This window comes from Phalangium opilio, unplaced genomic scaffold (genome assembly GCF_054372755.1).
Source record: "Phalangium opilio isolate 3A_F unplaced genomic scaffold, DU_Popi_V2 ptg000209l_1, whole genome shotgun sequence".
Taxonomy (NCBI): Eukaryota; Metazoa; Arthropoda; class Arachnida; order Opiliones; family Phalangiidae; genus Phalangium; species Phalangium opilio.
Window position 1 is genome coordinate 18059487 of NW_028324217.1, and position 20815 is coordinate 18080301.

At 36.3% G+C, this 20815-nt stretch overlaps 1 protein-coding gene across 1 annotated transcript in view; it reads left to right on the forward strand.

The window, feature by feature from the left end:
• Window positions 1-20815, forward strand: part of LOC149621005 (uncharacterized) — a 43519-nt gene that overhangs the window by 19723 nt on the left and 2981 nt on the right. Inside the window, exons 6-8 of the mRNA XM_089854669.1 lie at window positions 16305-16436; window positions 16522-17398; window positions 19362-20210. Coding sequence (XP_089710795.1) covers window positions 16305-16436; window positions 16522-17398; window positions 19362-20210 — 1858 coding nt within the window. The remainder of the gene's footprint in view (window positions 1-16304; window positions 16437-16521; window positions 17399-19361; window positions 20211-20815) is intronic.

A 20815-nucleotide genomic window follows, 5' to 3' on the forward strand; every position in this document is an offset into this window, starting at 1 on the left:
GAACCCCTAGCCTGTTAAGAACCTACTATTCTGGATCCGTAACATATTTTAATGTGTTGGACAAAACGTTCACACTTTTTTATGTTATTTTTTAAAAAAATAAAATGCCCTATTTCACAAAGGTCTTTACTCATTTCTTATTATCGCTGGTAATTATTTCGACCAAAAATACTTTGACAATAGAGAGGGGTGCCAGAACGAAATAAATTGGTAACTTAACTTTACGCGGCGTTACCTAGCATATTATCAGAAATATATTACCTTACACGAAGTTCACTTCAATAATGGTTAGTACCGTGGACATCATCTATGAAGAGAAAACCCGAAAAAAAACTTTGCAAGAGTGAAGAGGCGTGAATTTTTCCCCCTCCCGACGCGCCCTAGTCGCGAAGAGAAAATTTTACTTGCTCGTACGAGCTCCAACGAAAGTAAACAACAGGGCTCTCCCCAATACCACACTCGGAAAAAACCGGTTTTACGCACATTTTTCTCACTACGCGACGCTAGTGTTTTTATTTTCACCTCTCTGCCTCGCTGTTCGGGAGGAACGGTACCGTTTCTAGCCTGTAAAAATACTTCATAGATGATGGCCGGCGCGAGGTAGGGAGAAGTGAACTTCGTGTAAGGTAATATATTTCTGATATTATTCACTGAAAATCCGTTGAATATGGCGAAAGCAAAGAAAAGTTTAAAATAAGGCCGTTCGATTTTTGAGCCTAAGCTCCTTCTCCATTTAAGTTGATGTTCGTCCCCTTCTAATTGATATGCTCCTTTACTCATCCACTAAGGCTTTTGGTGAACAACGCTTAATTCTTTTCATAAACACTGTGTTTTCGTTCGCCTCAGCATTACATTTTAATGAAGTTCCCTTGAACGTTACTGTATTAGTGTATTTTCTATACTAATTATAAATGATATATGACGTTTTTATGTTTTATATATTTGTAACCGTTAGGGGTAAGGTTTCGGCAACTTACCGGAACTGTCTAACCTCCACATGGCGGGACTTACGACAAATGTTCGCGCATCTGTTCTTATCCTGCTCTTTAATGATTCATAACAATTGTGAACCTCCTATTTTTGTAATTAAATCAGTCGTACATACTGCGACACTAGTTTCACTTTGCTTTAAGTTCTGATGAACCTATCTTAAAACGAGTCAATGAAATTTAGTTTGCGAGCAAAGAAAAGTTAAAAGTACAGCCTTTCGGATTTGCATTTATTTAAGTTAATCATCATCCCCTTTTTGTTGTTATGCTCGTTTACTCATCGGTTAACGCCTTGATTGATCAACACTCCTTTTTTCTGTAACACTGCGTTTTCGTACGCATTACCTTTTTTATGATGTTCGCTTGAATGTAATTGTATTTTTGATGCTAAATTATAAATTATATGATTGTGGTTTTTTATATTTTCTGAAGGTAATTTCGACAAGAAACGTAAAACGGGGCTCAAATATTCAACTGAATATAAAAAGGACCTACAACGTCGCATTAGAAAGGGTAAAGAAGGAAAACGCTTCAAATGTGATCAGTGTGACTATACATGCAAGTATAAGTGCGATTTCATCAGACATAAACGCATTCATAGCGGTGACAAACCGTTCAAATGTGATCAGTGTGACTATGGATTCACACAGAAGAGTTCTCTGAACATTCATCAACGCATTCACAGTGGTGAAAAACCCTTTAAATGTGATCAGTGTGACTTTGCAAGTCCGCGGAAGTGGAATTTAATCGCACACCAACGCATTCACAGTGGTGAAAAACCCTTCAAATGTCATCGGTGCGAATATAAATGTACGCACAAGAGTAGTTTGATCAGACACGAACGCATTCACAGTGGTAAGAAGCCCTTCAAATGTGATCGGTGTGACTATAAATGTACGCAGAAGTCTCAATTGATAGCACATAAAAGTAGAAGGCACATGTATGAATAGATGGATTTATATTTTAAATGTGTTGGACAATAACCATATTTGATCCTCTGAATGGGCTGAAACTGTGTATGTAACAATCCTTTAAATTTCTCCATTCTAAATAGTATTAACGGAAGCGCCGCTCATTTTCGGAGAAAAGATTCTTGGGACACTATATACTGTTGTAACACCGCGTAATTTACCGTAATTTTCTTAGCCTAGTCCTGGATCTTCATTTGCGTTTTAATTACTTTAACTTCGTCATCGGCTTTAAACAACAGAGATAGGAAAATTGTCGAATTCAAACTTGTTGTTTTTCCAGTACTTAGTAGGTTTATGACGTATAGAGGTTTAATTGGCTGAATTTTACTGTTTAATCTACTTCGGGGGTTATTATGAACTCCTGGTATAACTTTGCATTCTGTATATTGTCTCAATGATCAAATTTTAATCTACATATATATTTTCGAAAGTTGTTAGTTTGAATTTATCATCTTTCCGAATATGACCGGCTTCTGATATGACCAAGCTGCCTGGTTTATATCGGTAACACTACTGAGAAGTTTTAAAACGGGTTTGATTGAGTTCTTCTATAGACTGGTAATGCGACGAACCCCTAGCCTGTTAAGAACCTACTATTCTGGACCCGTAACATATTTTAATGTGTTGGACAAAACGTTCACACTTTTTTATGTTATTTTTAAAAAAAAATAAAATGCCCTCTTTCCCAAAGGTCTTTACTCATTTCTTATTATCGCTGGTAATTATTTCGACCAAAAATACTTTGACAATAGAGAGGGGTGCCAGAACGAAATAAATTGGTAACTTAACTTTACGCGGCGTTACCTAGCATTTGATTCACTGAAAATCCGTTGAATATGGTGAAAGCAAAGAAAAGTTTAAAATAAGGCCGTTCGATTTTGAGCCAAAGTTCCATCTCCATTTAAGTTGATGTTCGTCCCTTTCTAATTGATATGCTCGTTTACTCATCCACTAAGGCTTTTGGTGAACAACGCTTAATTCGTTTCATAAACACTGTGTTTTCGTTCGCCTCAGCATTACATTTTAATGAAGTTGCCTTGAACGTTACTGTATTAGTGTATTTTCCATACTAATTATTCTGAGAGAGCGGTAGCTCTCATAGATAAGACTTCATACTGCTCTTAATGTATAAGGAGGGTTTTTGTTTGGATGTAGTTTTTTTGTATTGCATTAACTGTTTTGAGAGATCCATTAATTAGTTAATTTTATAAAAAATAAAGTTGCTAAGGGTGGTTTTCATTTCCAAAAAATTCATCACACCTTTTGTTGAAAAACAGGAATTTTTCCCATCCCTAACATGGGAAATTTTTGGAAAAAAACATTCCGGTTAATCCGATTTTAGAAAAACTATACGTTTGTTAGACTTGAAAACGGTTTTAAATGGAAGGTACAACACCTAACATTCCGCTAAGCAATTTTCATTGACTATAATTAAGTCTAAGTATGTTTAAATTAAAATTTTCAAAACCATTCCAATCTGCGATATTTAAGCAGTGTAAAGAGTCAGTTTATGATGTTAGCACTTTTAAAGCTATTTGGTTCATATTTCGTGGTGGTTAAAAAACAAGGGGACCTAGCTTTGTGTGAGCTAACAAGTTAAGTTGGAAAAGGTCCCCCACACTAATAAATTATGTAACCAACTGCCTTTGGTAATTGTGGGTACTTGTAGGTACTTGTGGGTGCTTGTAGGTACTTGTGGATGCTTGTAGGTACTTGTGGGTGCTTGTAGGTACTTGTGGATGCTTGTAGGTACATGTGGGTGCTTGTAGGTACTTGTGGGTGCTTGTAGGGGCTTGTAGGTACTTGTGGGTGCTTGTAGGTACTAGTGGGTGCTTGTAGGTACTAGTGGGTGCTTGTAGGTACTAGTGGGTGCTTGTAGGTACTAGTGGGTGCTTGTAGGTACTAGTGGGTGCTTGTAGGTACTAGTGGGTGCTTGTAGGTACTTGTGGGTGCTTGTAGGTACTTGTGGGTGCTTGTAGGTACTTGTGGGTGCTTGTGGGTGCTTGTAGGTACTTGTGGGTGCTTGTAGGTACTTGTGGGTGCTTGTAGGTACTTGTGGGTGCTTGTGGGTACTTGTGGGTGCTTGTGGGTACTTGTAGGTACTTGTGGGTGCTTGTGGGTACTTGTGGGTACTTGTGGGTGCTTGTGGGTACTTGTGGGTACTTGTGGGTGCTTGTGGGTGCTTGTGGGTACTTGTGGGTGCTTGTGGGTGCTTGTGGGTGCTTGTGGGTGCTTGTGGGTACTTGTGGGTGCTTGTGGGTGCTTGAAGGTACAAATTCTATAGATTTGTGCACATGAGTCATATACCTGTACACAAAAATATTCCACGGACTTTTGCACAAAAACATTCCACGGACTTTTGCACAAAAACATTCCATATACCTGTACACAAAAATATTCCATGGACCTCTGCACAAAAACATTCCATATCCCTATGCTAAAAATTTTTCCTCACACTCACAGGTGTTATAGACTTGTTCACTCACAGGTGTTATAGACTTGTTCACAAGCAGGTGTTATAGAATTGCTCACAAACAGGTGTTATAGAATGGCTCACAAACAGGTGCTATACAATTGCTCACAAACAGGTGCTATACAATTGCTCACAAACAGGTGTTATACAATTGCTCACAAACAGGTGTTATACAATTGCTCACAAACAGGTGTTATAGACTTGTGCACAAACAGATGATTTAGACTTGTGCACAAACAGATGATTTAGACTTGTGCACAAACAGATGATTTATTCTTGTGCACAAACAGATGTTTTAGTCTTGTGTACTGTACAAACAGATGTTTTAGACTTGTGCATAAACAAATGTTATTCACTTGCGCAAAAAGAGATGTCATAGAAATGAGCAAATCCGATTCCATAGACCTGTGCACAAACAGAAGTCGTAGACCTGTGCACAAACAGAAGTCGTAGACCTGTACAAATAAAGATTTTTCACTTGGGCACATAAAGATTCTTCAGACTTGTGTGCACGTAAAGATTCTTCAGACTTGTGTGCACGTAAAGATTCTTCAGACTTGTGTGCACGTAAAGATTCTTCAGACTTGTGTGCACGTAAAGATTCTTCAGACTTGTGTGCACGTAAAGATTCTTCAGACTTGTGTGCACGTAAAGATTATTCAGACTTGTGTGCACGTAAAGAATATTCAGACTTGTGCACATAAATATACCATAGACCCATGAACAAAAAATTCCATAGACCTGTGCACAGAAGATTCCATACTCCTATACTCCAAAGGATTCCATGCAGATTTGCACAAAAACATTCCGTAGACCTGTGTAAAACAATATACCATAGGCCTGTGTAAAACAATATTTCATAGGCCTGTGCACGAAAAGACCTGGAAACAAAAATATGCCACTGACTTGTGCACAAAAAGATTGCATAGGCCTCTGCACAAAGAGATTTTATACCCCTTTGCACAAAAATATTCTGTAGGTCTGCGCTTAAACAGATTCCGTAGACTTGTACACAAACAGATATTATAGTTTAGACTCGCGAAAACTGTCTATAACTGGTAATTATCTTTAATTGCTTATTTTGTTTAATTATATTTAATTGCATATTTTGTTTAATTCAGTTTAATCTGTACTTCGCAACTAAATTATTTGGACGCGCAATAGTTATAATGACAATTAAGCTAGCTAATTGCCCTACCAATTTGATTATCCGCAGTAAAACGACGTAAGTGCTAGAATGACTTTCTTTATTACTTAACCCAAGCAAAAAAGTCTTAAGTTCCACAGTTTAAAGGTAAACCACGTAATTCGGAGCAGGTACTTAAAACTATTAAAAACAATACTTAAACTTTGTTTTTCTTAATGAAACAAAAATTGGCGCCCACTTTAAAAATGGGGCTTTCATTTAAGACCGTTTTCAAATCTATCAAACGTATAGTTATTTTTGTAAGGGTAGTCACAAAATGGGTAAGTTTGGAAAATTTCCCATGTTATTTCTATGGAGATTCTCTAGTTTTTCGCCAAAATCTGTGATTAATTTTATGGAAATGAAAACCACCCTTAGCAACTTTATGCTTTATAAAATAAACTATTAGGTGGATCATCTTGAAATTTTTACCACATATTAAGGGCCCGGATTTTAGTTCAGTAGAAAAATTTCGAAACAATAAACTTAATACGAAAAAAGTTAAAACCAATCCAAAAACCTTCCTTATACATTAAAGCCGTCATCAGGCCTTATCTAAGGGAGCTACCGCTCCCTTAGAATATCGTCCAAACTAGAAAGTTGTTCGTGGGTCATAGCAAGCCCAACCAACTTGTGGTTTTTGCAGTTCCAAATGACTTTAGCTGTAACTTTGACTTCATCGAAAATAAGTAGTCCATCACGTTTGGGTTCCAATTTCCCATTAGCCACTTCTTCTTTGATGAAATCCTAGTAACAACTTTTCTGCTCTTTCAAGTAATCAAAATTGATACCAGGTCCATCCAGATGTTTTGACATTTTTCTTTGCACGCTTCTCCAACTAGGTAATTGAATAATTCCAAAACTTTGTATAGCTTCGTAGGCTGCATGGCTCCAAGCTATGGCAAGGGCTAGAAAATATTTTGACAATTATTACCTAGTGTCACTCATGTTGTTTGCCATGAACATTGCTTTAGGTGAAAGCTCCCATCGGGAAGTTATAAAATTATTCAGAGCATAAGGTAAATTTGTCAAATTTTAACTTTTCTACTATCCACACGTGCGTCTCTCGCAGAGCCCCGCCCCACTGGCTTCTCGCCTCAACGCGACGTGAATTACGAAATGATTTTTATAACTTCCTAGCCCTAGCCCCACTACAGGTCAAATATGCCTCAATGACCAACAACAGTCAACGTGGCTATTTACCTATGCGGTATGTTATGGTGCTCCACTTGTTTCCTTTTAATCCCTTTTCTTAGTAAATAGTATAAAAAAACAATTAAAGAAATGTAATTTTGTAGTGCTGCAGGATTAAGGATGGCTTACCATTCCTCAGTTGATCTTCTTGAAATTGCTGTTTATCTTGCTCTATATGTATAGCACAATCTTTCTCCCAAATGTCTTTTAATGTTCCACTTCTTTCTGGATTTTGATTGAGTAGTTCATTCAACTCGTTTGAAAAATCTTTGTTTATTATTTTCGTCACATTTGATAATTCCCTGCTTTGACTTGAGGATAGAGTTAGTTCATATTCATTGCATTTAGCTTTCATTCTTTTATTGGATTCAAAAAGCCTGTGCCTTCGGACTCTTAGGTGAGATTGACGCTTGCTTTTACTTCTCGGAGATAAGAATTTAAAGGGACACTTCGATGATGGTGAAGCATAAACACGATTTCCTAGAGTCTTGATGTGTTTTGAAAGGTTTCGACATGGATTACAATGATTTTTAGAATCCTTATATTTATCCGGAGTATATTTAGAAGGTTTAAACCAAACTGAACAAAGCTGTGACGATATTGTTGGTGCAGGAGAATCATATTTCACAATGTGTTTTGGAGTAAACTTTATCTCGGATATCTTTTGTACAGCTTCATTCGTAACACCAGGACAGAGTTTGAGTCTGTCTGTTCAAATTACTCTTGAGCGTACATTTATAGTCACACTGATCGCATTTGAAGGGTTTTTCACCACTGTGAATATGTTCATGTCTGATCAAAGAACCTTTGCCCATGCTGGCATATTCGCACTGTTCGCATTCAAGGGTTTTTCACGACTGTGAAATATACGTCTGTGTTTGATCAAAGCACCCTTGTCCGAGCTGGCATATTCGCACTGTTCGCATTTAAAGGGTTTTTCACCACTATGAATGCGTTGATGTCTGACCAATCACTCTTCCACGTACTTGCATAATCACACTGAACACATTTGAAGGGTTTATCACGACTGTGAATACGTCTGTATTTGATCAAAGCACCCTTGTCCGAGCTGGAAACATGCACTCAAATTTCTATAATAATATGTCCACCACTTTTGCCCAATTTTTGATTCAGAATATCTTATTTTGTATTTGTGTTAAAGTCAACAAAATTTAGACACATTAAATAGAGATAATGTCCATAACTTGTCATTATTATTCATGAGTATTTTCGGCGCAAATTGATCAATATTTTACAAAAGATGCGACTTATATTACGTCATTTATATTCATTGTAAAATCTTATAAATTTTCGTGCATACTAACCAACTACTATAAAACATATCAAAATTTCGTAACTAAATTACTAATAGTTTTGACACAAATTGACAAGAATTGTAACGCAATTGATCATTTAATATCTGCGCTTTTATTTGTAATAAAATTTTGAAAAATTTCAGACATATTAATTATAAAGTAGAGAGCACATTCCCATAGTAGCATTATTGCAGCCCATTTATATTGGTCACAAATAAACACCAAACAAACTTCGACATATTTTGACATTTAATACCTCAATTTCTATTAAAGTTAGGCTTATGCCAATTCAACTCGATATTAACTATGATGTGTAGAACCCTTGATCAAAATCGCATGTTAATCCAATTTATACTTTTAAAAATATAGGTGACGGAACTTACAGTCTAAAATTGCGTCCTTGAACGAAACATTTCAAGGATTTCTCGCTGTACTATGAAGAGCAAAGGGTATTGATTATCTCACGAATGTTACTCTCAAGTTACGTTGATTTTTCTTTGTTTACAAATTAGAATTAGCTTAAAAAAGCCCTAATTTAGCGAATTTAACCTGATTTTTTTTGTTTTAAGTTATGTAATGAAGCCTGGCGCATTGAACGGTGCATAAAATTAAATCGCATTTCGCAAAACATTACTCATAATTTGTCATCTTCAAAGCTAATCATTGTGCGATGTCGAAAATATTTTTATCGAATTGCCCGTTCTCGTAATAGTCGGAAAAGACAACTTTAATGTCAATTACAGTTGAATATAACTGTTTAAAAACCCAAAAACCACGAAATTATCAGACGAAAATTTAAACTTTGAAACGTATGAAGGTTCTATGCTTAGAAGACTATTTCAACGGATGCCCATAAAATATTTTATCGGTTTCGTGTTTTGTTAATTATATGGCTTATAATTGTTTAATTGTAATGCTAATTTTAACTAAATAGACTGCAAAAACCCGGGGAATCCGATAAACTCGCTTTTATCTTCGTGTGAATAACAGTTAATTAGCTATTAACTGAAATACAGTAAAATCTTCCGAAATTACGCCTAATTGTCATTAAATTTAATTTTAATTTTTAAGTAATGACCATAATGATGTAGTTTAAATGTCGTCGAATATTTTGAACCAGGCTTAAAGTTTTTATCTTTAATTGTTAATGAGATATTAATTTTCAAAGTTAAAACGTGTGAAAAAAGGCTCCTGGAGGAATAAACCAGTTTACCTTAAAAGCGTGAGGGAAATTAGACAGCTGCATTCGATTGACCGTGGCTTTGTGACAAGTTAATATGACGCATAGACACGTAGAAAAAAATATAATTAAGGCTAAATAAGGCCTAATTAAGCAATTAAAACCAAATATTTTTGCCGACTTTTATAGAAATAAGTGTGGCGCGTCGAATGAAATAAGAACCGAGGCAAAATTCGCACTAAAAGTGGGTTACGTCTATTTAGGCAAATTTTTTAATTGCCTGCCTAATTATGTAATTTAATTTTGTACAAAAAGGTGTAGTTAGATCAAAAACGGCTGAACATACGATGTCGCGTGTGAGTTCGTTGGATTCCCCGCCCTGAAATTATTCAGAAAAGTTAGTTTAAATGTCAATTAAAGTTGATCAAAGGCCTCACTTTAATAAAAAGTCAGGCCTAAAAAACGCTGGAATTTTCTATTTTCATGAGAGGTTCATTTGGCGCGAAGAAAAGTAGGCGATACAATTTCTAGGTTGGTGTCCGCTTTTACTGTTTTCTCAAGGTGCAAAAAATTGACATTCTATATCCATAGAAAATAGAATAGTGTTGTAAATTTTCCGGAAAAATAAAACGCGGAAAATTTTCCGGTAACTTTTCCGGAAAATTTTCCGCGAAGAGGAAAATTTTCCGCTAATCGGAAAAATATAAAACTAGCAATTAAGTGAGCTTTGAGTCAATTTATCAAACTTTTGAAGATATTTCGATAGCTTCTTCAGTTTTGTTGTCCTGAGTTCGAAATTAATATAATAGATACATTTTAAAATAGAAACTGCAGCCTTTTTATATAATTGAATTACGAATTTGACTAATTACACCTCGCTGACATACCAAATGTAGTTGCATATCATGAGATGACTAATTTTTCGTGCAGGTAATTTTAAAACTTTTCAATACAGATGGGGAACACTTTTTGCACATACCAGATGAAAAGTGGCGTTTCATCCACGTTGCGTTATTTGCATAACATTGTTTTCAATATATACATTCCCCAGTTATTAAAGTACCGCCAAATATTAGTGGTTGATTTTTCCATAATTTGTGACTTTAAACAGGGTTAACAAACAATTTTTCCCCCTCCGAATTCACCGAAAACAAAATAATGAATGTTTTGAAAAGAAAGGCAATTGAAAAATTTTAAAGTTTTAACATTTTAATTGAGAAACCGGTAGCGGAAAAATACGGAAAATTTTCCGGAAAAATATAGCTCGGTCATTTTCCGGAAAATTTTCCGAGCGGAAAATTTTCCGCGGAAAATTTTCCGACTTACAACCCTAAAATAGAACATAAGGGAATGGAAAGTGAGGTGGCGGGTTGAGATGGGTCATCTTTATCTCCCGGCCCATAAACTGTGACTGGAACAGGATGTGTCTCCTGCCTTCTACCAAAAGTATCTACTTTTGCTTCTACCCTTTCCGCGTAAAAACTAGCTCGGTAATATCGGAAATCAATATTTTTGATAAAATATAAAATCGGCAATAATCTAAAACTACTGCTACCAAGGCTGCTACTCTTTTTACCTCCCCGAGTGACGTATGTCACGGAGAGGTTCTGTAACGATCGTGTGTGTCTGTCTGTTTGTGTGTGTGTGTCTGTTGTTACACCCACGTGACCGCGTTCGCAGTTTCCAAATAGGAGCAAACGTGTTCGCCAGTTCCGAACTGCTTTCACAGTCACGGAAATGGCTCCTCTACTTGAGTTCTCACACCACCATCTTCTGGTCTTTGTCCATCTCACACGGACACCAGTCTGTACTTACTGGCTTCTAATCACCACCATCTTCTGGTCTTCGTCCATTCCACTTGGACACAATTCTGTACATACTGGCTTCTAATCACCACCATCCGTCTATTCCACAAAGACACCAATCTGTCTCATTGGCTTCTAACTCTATCGGCATCGTTTGGTTTAAGACATTCGCGGCGATCAGCTAGGGTTACGAGAAACGTCTAGCCTCCCTAGGGTGGGTTGTCCACCAAAGGTTTTCGCAATTGCCGTTGTTCTTGCCATTAATTGTAGTTCGACACCCTTATATACTACCTATTTGAATAAGGCGAGTCAACCGGCGTATGCTTCATTTCAAACGCCAATATTAGTCAAGTCTCTCAAGAATGTTTAAATGTTCTTTATCAAAACGACGTAACGCTCAATATGGCGAACAACTAACGAAGAAAATATTTAATATTAATTATATTTATTTTAATATTTAAGATAATCTTGTTTCTCAACTCAAAATTAATACGGAAAGAGTTAAAAAGCAGTCTATGTTTTTGTCTGTGTATGTCCGTCCATTGTTACACTAGTGCCTCGCGTTAGCAGTTAGCCTTGTGTTGATGTGTTAAGAAATCATACAGAACCTTAATATTCCATTTTTCCATAATATAAAGTGAATATGTGGAGGTATTTTTCGTAATTACCATGCATTTAGTACTTCTGCAGCTTTAAAGCTCTGTTTCATTTTGATATTCCAAGGACATTTTTTAATATCGTTATTTGAAATGGCTGTTTATATATTACTTAAGCTATACTACATCCGTATATAGAATAATCCTTGGTTTAGTGAAAACTAAGACCTAGACTCCGGCGGGAATATCAACTATTATCCGCAATAGGCTAAGAAAAAAAAGAGGTTATAATTGAGGCCTGAGGTGAAGTAAACTTTGGGTTTTGATTTTCGCGTCTGAAATGAAGAGACGTCAAAGGTTCAGAGTGAGCCGAAAGTTAAATACTCTCTTAAATAATCAGGTTAAGATTTTATAATAGACGAAAAGATCATGGTGGCAATTAGAATAGTAAAAGGGCTATTGGTAAACGGGTAGTAGCTACAGACTTATTATTCTATTTATGGTGCTCATTGACTATTAGTGCGTCTAGCTACAATTTAGCTTTGGTGTTATTTAACGTTAACATACATATTGGCAAACTAAGAATATTGTTGAGGTGAGAAAAGACGATAGTGTTTACACTGCTAACCAGTTGTGAATGTAGCTATCAGAATATAGGGTAAACAGCTGAAGCGTAGACTTCATTTCCTGTTCTTTTCTCCATTGACTGATTTCCATGTGTCCAAGATTTATCCTTATTGGATGTAAAATGTCGTCTGCTTTACTGTATATTCGCTATGCATGGATTAACTAACCCTAGGGATTATTCGTTCCCCCAAAAAGATAAAGCATGCATGTTCCAAACGCCCCCTAGCAGCAGCTACTATCCCTAACAGGAAGTTAAAAGAAAATTGGACCAAATATCACGTGTCCTATGACGTCAAAATTGAAATACTGCCTAAATTGGGCAAAAACGATTTATTTTGGCGAGAGATGGCGCTATATCTACATCCGTTTTGGTCCAATAAATTGGGGGAATAAAGAGGGGAATCAAGGGATAATTCGGAACATGTAGTTGGCGATAGCATTACATGGGAAACACGGTTAGTGAACAATCCCTAGTTAATCCATGCGCTATGCTTGGAAGACCTAGAGAGCCACTGGCACTGGCAACGTTTTTGAAAGGGGGGCAGACGGAGAATTTGGCCTCTCCGACTCTCCTCTATTTTTGTGCTCACTGGTTTTGGATACTTGCCGAACATTCACTATTTCACCACAAACTTTTGAATTTCACGCTTTTTGAAAAGCCGCTACCGCTACCGATGTGTTTTTTTCCGAACGCTACGTCAGAGTGACGTCAGACGTCACTGAACGTTTTTTTTCTCTCCCTGTTGCGTTTGATGATACTTTCCATGATGGCGTCTGCTAGAGATTCTGGATTGAGGAGAAAACTGTTATTTTTTGTTATTAAATGAACTATCTAACGATGATAAATCGGAAATAACCTTAATTCCAGTTCATTTGAAAAGATCTATAAAAGAAAAATGTGTTATCGTTTCGCTAGTGGCTTTGGACTGGATTGCTTGCCATGTTGAACTTCAATTAACGACGTCATAAATCCGATTTGCATCGAAAAAACCTGCTCTTCCAGCCGCTGCGATCGGTGTCCCATCGATGCGTAGCGTGACGTAGAAACCGGAAGTGCGAAAAACCGTACAGTAAAAAAATCGGTCTCCGATGCGCGAAGCGCTGCGTACGCTAGCAGTTACTGAACGTAGCCTTTACCCCATATTATTTTGCTGAAAAATGCCGAATAGTCACTATTTTACCCCAAAACTTTCAAATTTCACTAGTGTTAGTGTATTTTAATGATTATAGAGTGCTGTCAGTTGTGACGTCAGATCCAAGGTTAAACGTCACGAGTCTGCCTTTAGCAATGGGCGGCCATGACAGTTACCGTTTTTTCTTTATGGGAAAACAGCATGGGTGACGTCACACCGGCACTTCTGACAGCACTCTATTTAGATTAATTTAAACGTAAAATAGTAAAATGAGATTGGGCGAACAATTTGTGTATAAATTAAATTAGCTAAGTGTGAAAGAGGAAATAAGGGGGCTTGACCAACGGCTCGTTTTCAAATCTTAATTAAGTTGTATAATTGAGATTATTATAATTTTTATCCAAAAGTGGATATATTTGGTCTAATTTCTCGTTAATTATTCTTAAGTAAGTGGAAATTAACTTTGGATTGTGCTTCGGCAGAGTAGATTTACCTTACAAAATGAGTTAAATAAACAAATCACTTTAATTGCAATGTTCAATGGAATGATTCTTGCCGAATATTCACTATTTTACCCCTTTGAATTTCGCGCCTTTTCATGTACTTCGATGATCATAAGTGAATTTAAGCTTTAATACGAAACATGGGGTTTTAATCTTAATTAATTAGTTTAATTAAGAGTAATTAGAGTTTTTATCCAAAAAAATTATATTTTTGGTCTAATTTCATGTTAATTATACTTAATTCATTTGACATATACTCGAAGCGTGTTAAATAGTGTTCATTTTGCGTATAAAACGAGTTGAAATCAATAATTTTCTTTAAATGCAATGTTTCGTATAGTTTCTTTTATTTTTGATGTATATTTTCTGTTTTACCCAATATGTTCGAATTTCGCGCCTTTTCATGTTCTAATAGATTCATGCAGTTTCGTGTTAATTGATATCTTGGTTCTCACGTGAAAAATGCCTGTTTTTGGGTTAATTTCAGTTTTTTTGTAACTAAATTTAATTTGTAAGGAGGGAGGGTAGATTAGTTAGGTTTGTTTAGTTTCTGAAACAGATTTAAATAACCTACTTTAATTACGACGTTTATTGGAGTTTTCGCATTTTTAAATTTAACCCCACAAAATGTTCTGCCGAAACCCGAAACTCACTATTTTACCCTTAAAAGCCGAAGCCAAAAGTCATTAAAATGTTTTAGCAGACGACGCATAGGAGGATTTCTACTATTTTAGAATTTGGGGTAATTCAGTAAAAATTGGTCAAAAGTAAATTTAAGAGTAAATAGTATTTCCCGGAAAAGTGTTCATATTAATTTCATATCATCCCTGACTGGTAAGTGATGGTGATAATGTACATTAGTGACACTAAGTGTTTGTTTATGTACATATTTTTATTATTATTAAAATGTTTCGTATGTTATCGAAACAGGGAAACTGTGCAAAGAGTGATGGAATTTGTCAAAGAATGTCGTGTTATGGTCGAACGTTTAAGCTGGTAAGTGATGAATATAATCGATATAATGCAACTTGGATGTCAACATTGCATAAAACGGATCCAAACTTATTGAAAAAATTCCCTCCTTTTACAAAATATTACTAAAGTCGGTATATATGTTTTGACCCCTGAGTAACATGACCTTTTTCAAATTATTGCTGATTAGCATGTTTATTGCCTCCTTTTCAACAATATTTTTAAATTAGTTTCATTCTACCCCACAAAAGAGGCGCACATTTAGCCACTGGTGTAACTTGTAAGATGTCCTAGCTATAGGGCGATTTAGTTAAGCATGTGAGATCTACCATAGATATGAGATGTACCGTCATTGCTGAATATTGAACAGAAAAACCATACGAAATCGTGACCACTCAATATCTGAATTATGCCTCATAAGTAGTCGATATGCATCTACCATAGTATTTTCTCCATCATCGGACATCGGTATAGCTTTTAGGAATGAAGCCTTTTCAATTGCTGTATTCATAAAATGGGGTTGAGGAATAGAACTATCTCAATTGTGACGTCAGTGCCTTGGTAAAGGGTCACATGATTGTGACGATTGACTTTGGCAGTGGGCGGCCATGTTTGGTACTTCTTACATTTTATGGGCAAATAGCTTGGGTGACGTCACACTAAGGTTTCTGAGATAACTCTTGAACAAAATTGCAGTGTTAATTATTACAATCTTTAGAACTAATTAAGCTTTGCCATGTTTTCTTAGCTTTTATTAAAATTTCTTGCTATTTGTTCTTTTTTGATTTACCCTCAGTTTGAAAAATTATTTTATTTTAGGGAAGATTTACAGTTTCACAAACACTCTTTACAAAATTCCGAAATGAGCTTAGTAAATCTTCAAAGAGTCGCGATTAAAGAGGTATTTGCGAAATTATTGCAATATTCCTTGTTTTAGGCAATCTGGAAGTTATTGAAACTTTGTTTTTAGGAAATGGACTACGAGGAAGAATGTAACTATGATCACTTGAGCAAAGATGATCTAATCAATGAAGTTAAAACTAGAGATGATCGAGTTACGAAACTGGAAGCCGAGGTATTTTTCAAAGCATACGGAAGCACAAAAATATGAGACCCTTTTGGGATCATAGCCAATTTTATATGCACATGATAAGTTGTCGAATCTGTTGTCTCTTAATTAAAGGCTAATTAATCTAAGGGGATTGGTAACATGTCCGTCGTTATTAAAGAGGACCTTTGTTACTGATCTCCCTTCTTGTGTGTCATTGGTTTCTCCTCTATCTTGCTTGCCCCTTCAAAAATACGTTCAGCCAAAGAAAGTCCGAAGATTGTTTTGTAATGGAATCTCATTTTGTTTAGTGTATTGTCTTAATTTCAAACCTGGAAAAAGAGAGAGTGAAAACTACGTTAACGATAAATAAGCAAAGAGACGAAATTGAAAGACTCAATAGGGTCATTAAAGACTTGGAAAGGAGAATCAAAGATCTGATGGTATGCAACATCCTTGACTTTCATACTCGATTGGAAAGAGAATTACTTTAAGAATGAGAGTTATTGTTAATTGTTTAAAAAATAGGAGAAAAATGGAATACATCAATTAGCTAATGATGAATACGTGAAAACTGAACCTGTTGAAATTGATTGTGCAATAAATGCACAAGAGTTATCCCTTCCAATTGTGGTGCACAGTGTCCAAGGCATTCTGGATAAAGAAGATATTATTCAAGAATCACCTGTTTTTGAACCTCAATATGTTGCGGAGGTTTACAATACAAACGCAGAAATTGAAATTACCTCTAAAAAATATGAAAATATGGGGTGTATAACGCGAAATACGAATCCGTGTGTCCTTAAACCGAAATACAGTGACAGTGCGCCTTCACCAAAAATTAAGGTCGAAAACCAATTCGAAATGACTCCTGACACGAAGACGGAAAGCGATTCGCCACGAGAACCTCTTAAGAACAATATTAACAGTAACGACTCTCTTCTTAAATCACAAAGTGTCTCGACAGAGAGGAACACTGGGGATATTACGACTCAATCGAAGAAATTTCGTGTTCCTGAATTGAATGTTGAAACCGAGAAACATTTGGATCTTTCTCTTGATGCAAATGTCGAAGGCGATTCACTAGAAAGAGTCCTAGAAAACGATCTTGATGATAACCAATCCAAAATCGCCTTGACAGATGCGAAGGAAAGTGATAGACAAAATCAAAGTGTGGAACTGTTTGTCGATCCGAGCTCATTGTGTGTGCCAGTGTGTGTTCCTAAACTAGAACGGAACCCAAATGAACTATCCGAATTGGCCTCCGTCTCTATGGAAAGCGATTTACCCGAAGTTCCAATCGCAGTTGAAAATAATAGTTCGGTGTCCAATTCGGAGACATTTGAAGAAGTCGCTCCAAATATTCCAGAAGGTAAAACCTCATCGCCTCGCTCGGAAATTGCAGGTAAGTCATAAAATCTTTTTATAGTCTTGAGAAGTCATATTTCTAAGCAACTATTTCCGACTTCTGGGTATAAAGTCTAATAGCGTATTCCATTTGAATGCTCTGATATCGCTCTCGATTTGCTTAATAAAATCCGAATGTATTTTTTTTATCATCTTTCAAAAATCGCGAATGTGGGAGACACGAACTGCCTGCCGGAAAATCAGTGTTCAGTTTTAGGATCTAATTCTGCTTTAAACTTAGATGAAAACTAATCTTGGGTTATATTAATTCAAAATCTAAAACTTCACATTAAAACGCGAACCGGGAAAAAAATCTTCAACTGTTATTAGTGTTTCTTTGCAAGCTCACTGAAAATTAATAAAGCCAAACAACAAGCCATTAACAAATGGGGGGGGGGAACCCTTGTTCGTGAAGAATGTGCCTTAGGAAGAACGCTCTAGACTTGGAAAAAGCATAGGCGAATACTATGGATTTGAAGGCTACAGAGTCGAGTAAAATGTCATTTATATCCTATATGGAACATATTTAAATGTGTTGGACAAAACGTTCACACTTTAATGTTATTTTTAAAATTCTACATAACATTTATTGAATTGAATAATGAAACTTTCCCAAGGGTCTTCACTCTTTTCTTATCATCGCTGGTACTTATTTCAACCAAAATACTTAACTTGTCATCATGCAGCGTCACCTAGCATTTGATTCCCTAAAAATCCTTTAAATATTTTGAGAGTAACGAAAAGTTTGAAATACGACCGTTCGACAATATACGTCGTTTTTTATATATTTTCTGTGGGGAAAGTCAAGAAGGAACGTACAACGGGGTTCTAAAGTTCAAATATTGAACTGGTTATAATAGGGGTGTACAACGTCATATTTCAAAGGGTAACGAAGAATATTATCAGCGCGAATATAGATTCAGGCGCAAGTGTCATTTAATCGCACATAAACACGTTCATAGTGCTGAAAAACCGTTCAAATATGATCAGTGTGACATTATTAATCAACGCTACTATTTACCTCTCCAAGTGACATATGTCATTGCAGGGGGTACTGTTTGGAACGTTTCTGTGTATGTCTGTCTTTTATTACACTAGAGCTCGTTCGCATATTGCATATGGATGTAGAAGTGTTCACGTTTTCCGATGGTCGATAAAAATTGTATTTCACCATGTTAATTTTTCTACTTGAGTACCAATCCACACTATTCCTTCATCTGCCTAGTTTCTCGTACATTCCACATAAACCGAATCTGTTGCATTGGCTTCTGAATCCACCACCTTCTGGCGTCCATCTACTTCGTATATTTGAGATAAGCTTCTACTTCACCATCGTTAGGGGTACTAGGAACGTCTAGCCTCCGAAGGGCGGGGCTTACGCAAAATGTTCACGGGATTTCGCTATTCATCATCAAATGATTGCCTGCAAGTCTGCAACTCCATTATAATCGTTACGGATAAGATCACGGGAACTGTCCAACCTCCACATGGCACATCTGTCTTAGCCTCCTCTTTAATGATTCATAAGAATTATGAAATGTTTGCGCATCTGTTCTAGTCCTGCTCTTTAGCGATTCATAACAATTATGAACCTCGGATTTTTGTTATTAAATCAGTCTTACATACTTACACATACAGTTTCATCTTGCAATAAGTTCTAATGAACCTGTCTTAAAACGATTGAATGAAAATTTATTTGAGAATTTGAGAGCAAAGAAAAGTTAAAAGTACAACCTTTCGGGTTTCTAGCCAAGGTTTCTCCTCCAGTTAAGTTGATCTTCAACCTCTTTTTGTTGATATGCTCGTTTATTCCTCCACTAACGCCTTTGATCAACTCACTTTTTTAATCTGTAACACTGCGTTTTCGTACGCACTACCTATTTTTATGAAGTTCGCATGAATTTTATTGTATTTTTGGTACTAAATTATAAATGATGTTTGTGATTTTATATTTTCTGTAGGGAAATTGAAGAAGAAACATACAACCGGGTTCAAATATTCAACTGAATATAAAAAGGGCCTACAACGTCGCATTAGAAAGGGTAAAGAAGGAAAAGGCTTCAAATGTCATCAGTGTGACTTCGCAAGTACGCGGAAGAGTGATTTGATCAGGCACGATCGCATTCACAGTGGTGAAAAACCCTTCAAATGTGATCAGTGTGACCATGGATTCACACAGAAGAGTTCATTGGACATTCATAAACGTATTCACAGTGGTGAAAAACCCTTCAAATGTGATCGGTGTGACCATGGATTCACACAGAAGAGTTCGTTTGACATTCATAAACGTATTCACAGTGGTGAAAAACCCTTTAAATGCGAAGAGTGCGAATATGCCAGCTCGGACAAGGATGCTTTGATCAAACACAGACGTATTCACAGTCGTGATAAACCCTTCAAATGTGATCAGTGTGACTATGCCAGCTCGGACAAGAGTACCTTGATCAAACATCAACGCATTCACAGTGGTGAAAAACCCTTCAAATGTGATCAGTGTGAATATAGATGCAGTCGGAAGAGTCATTTGGAACCACATCGACGCCTTCACAGTGGTGAAAAACCGTTCAAATGTGATCAGTGTGGCTATGCAAGTACGTGGAAGAATGCTTTGTACGCTCATCAACTCATTCACAGTGGGGTAAAACCCCACAAGTGTGATCAGTGTAAATATGCCAGCACTAACAAGAATAGTTTAATCATACATCAACGAAGGCATAGCGGTGAAAAACCCTTTATATGTGATCAGTGTGACTATGCGTGCGCGCGGAAGTATCCTTTGACCTTACATAAACGTAAAAGACACGTGTATGAATAGATGGATTTACATTTTAAGTATGTTGGACAATAACCACATTTGATCCTCTGAATGGGCCGAAACTGTGTATGTAACAATCCATTAAATTTCTCCATTCTAAATTGTATTAACGGAAGCGCCGCTCATTTTCGGAGAAAATACTCTTGGGGCACTATATGCTGTTGTACAACCGCATAATTTACTATTTTCCTAAATTACCGCAATTTTCTCACCCTATAGTCCTGGATCTTCATTTGCGTCTTTCATTACTTTAACTTCGTCATCGGCTTTAAACAACAGAGATAGGGAAACGGTCTAATTCAAACTTGTTGTTTTTCCAGTACTTAGTTGGTATATGACGTAAAGAGGTTAAATTGGCTGAATTTTTCTGTTCAATCATATTGTAACGTTTTTTTCATCATTCGTTTATTATTATAACCAGGAGTTCATGCAACTTCGCATTCTGTATATTGTCTTAGTTATCAAATTTTAATCTAAATATATATTTTCGAAAGTTGTTTGTGTGAATTTTTCTTCTTTCCAAGTATGACCAAGCTGCCTTTATATCGGTAACACATGGGAAAGTTTTAGAAGTGGTTTGATTGAGTTCTTCTCTAGACT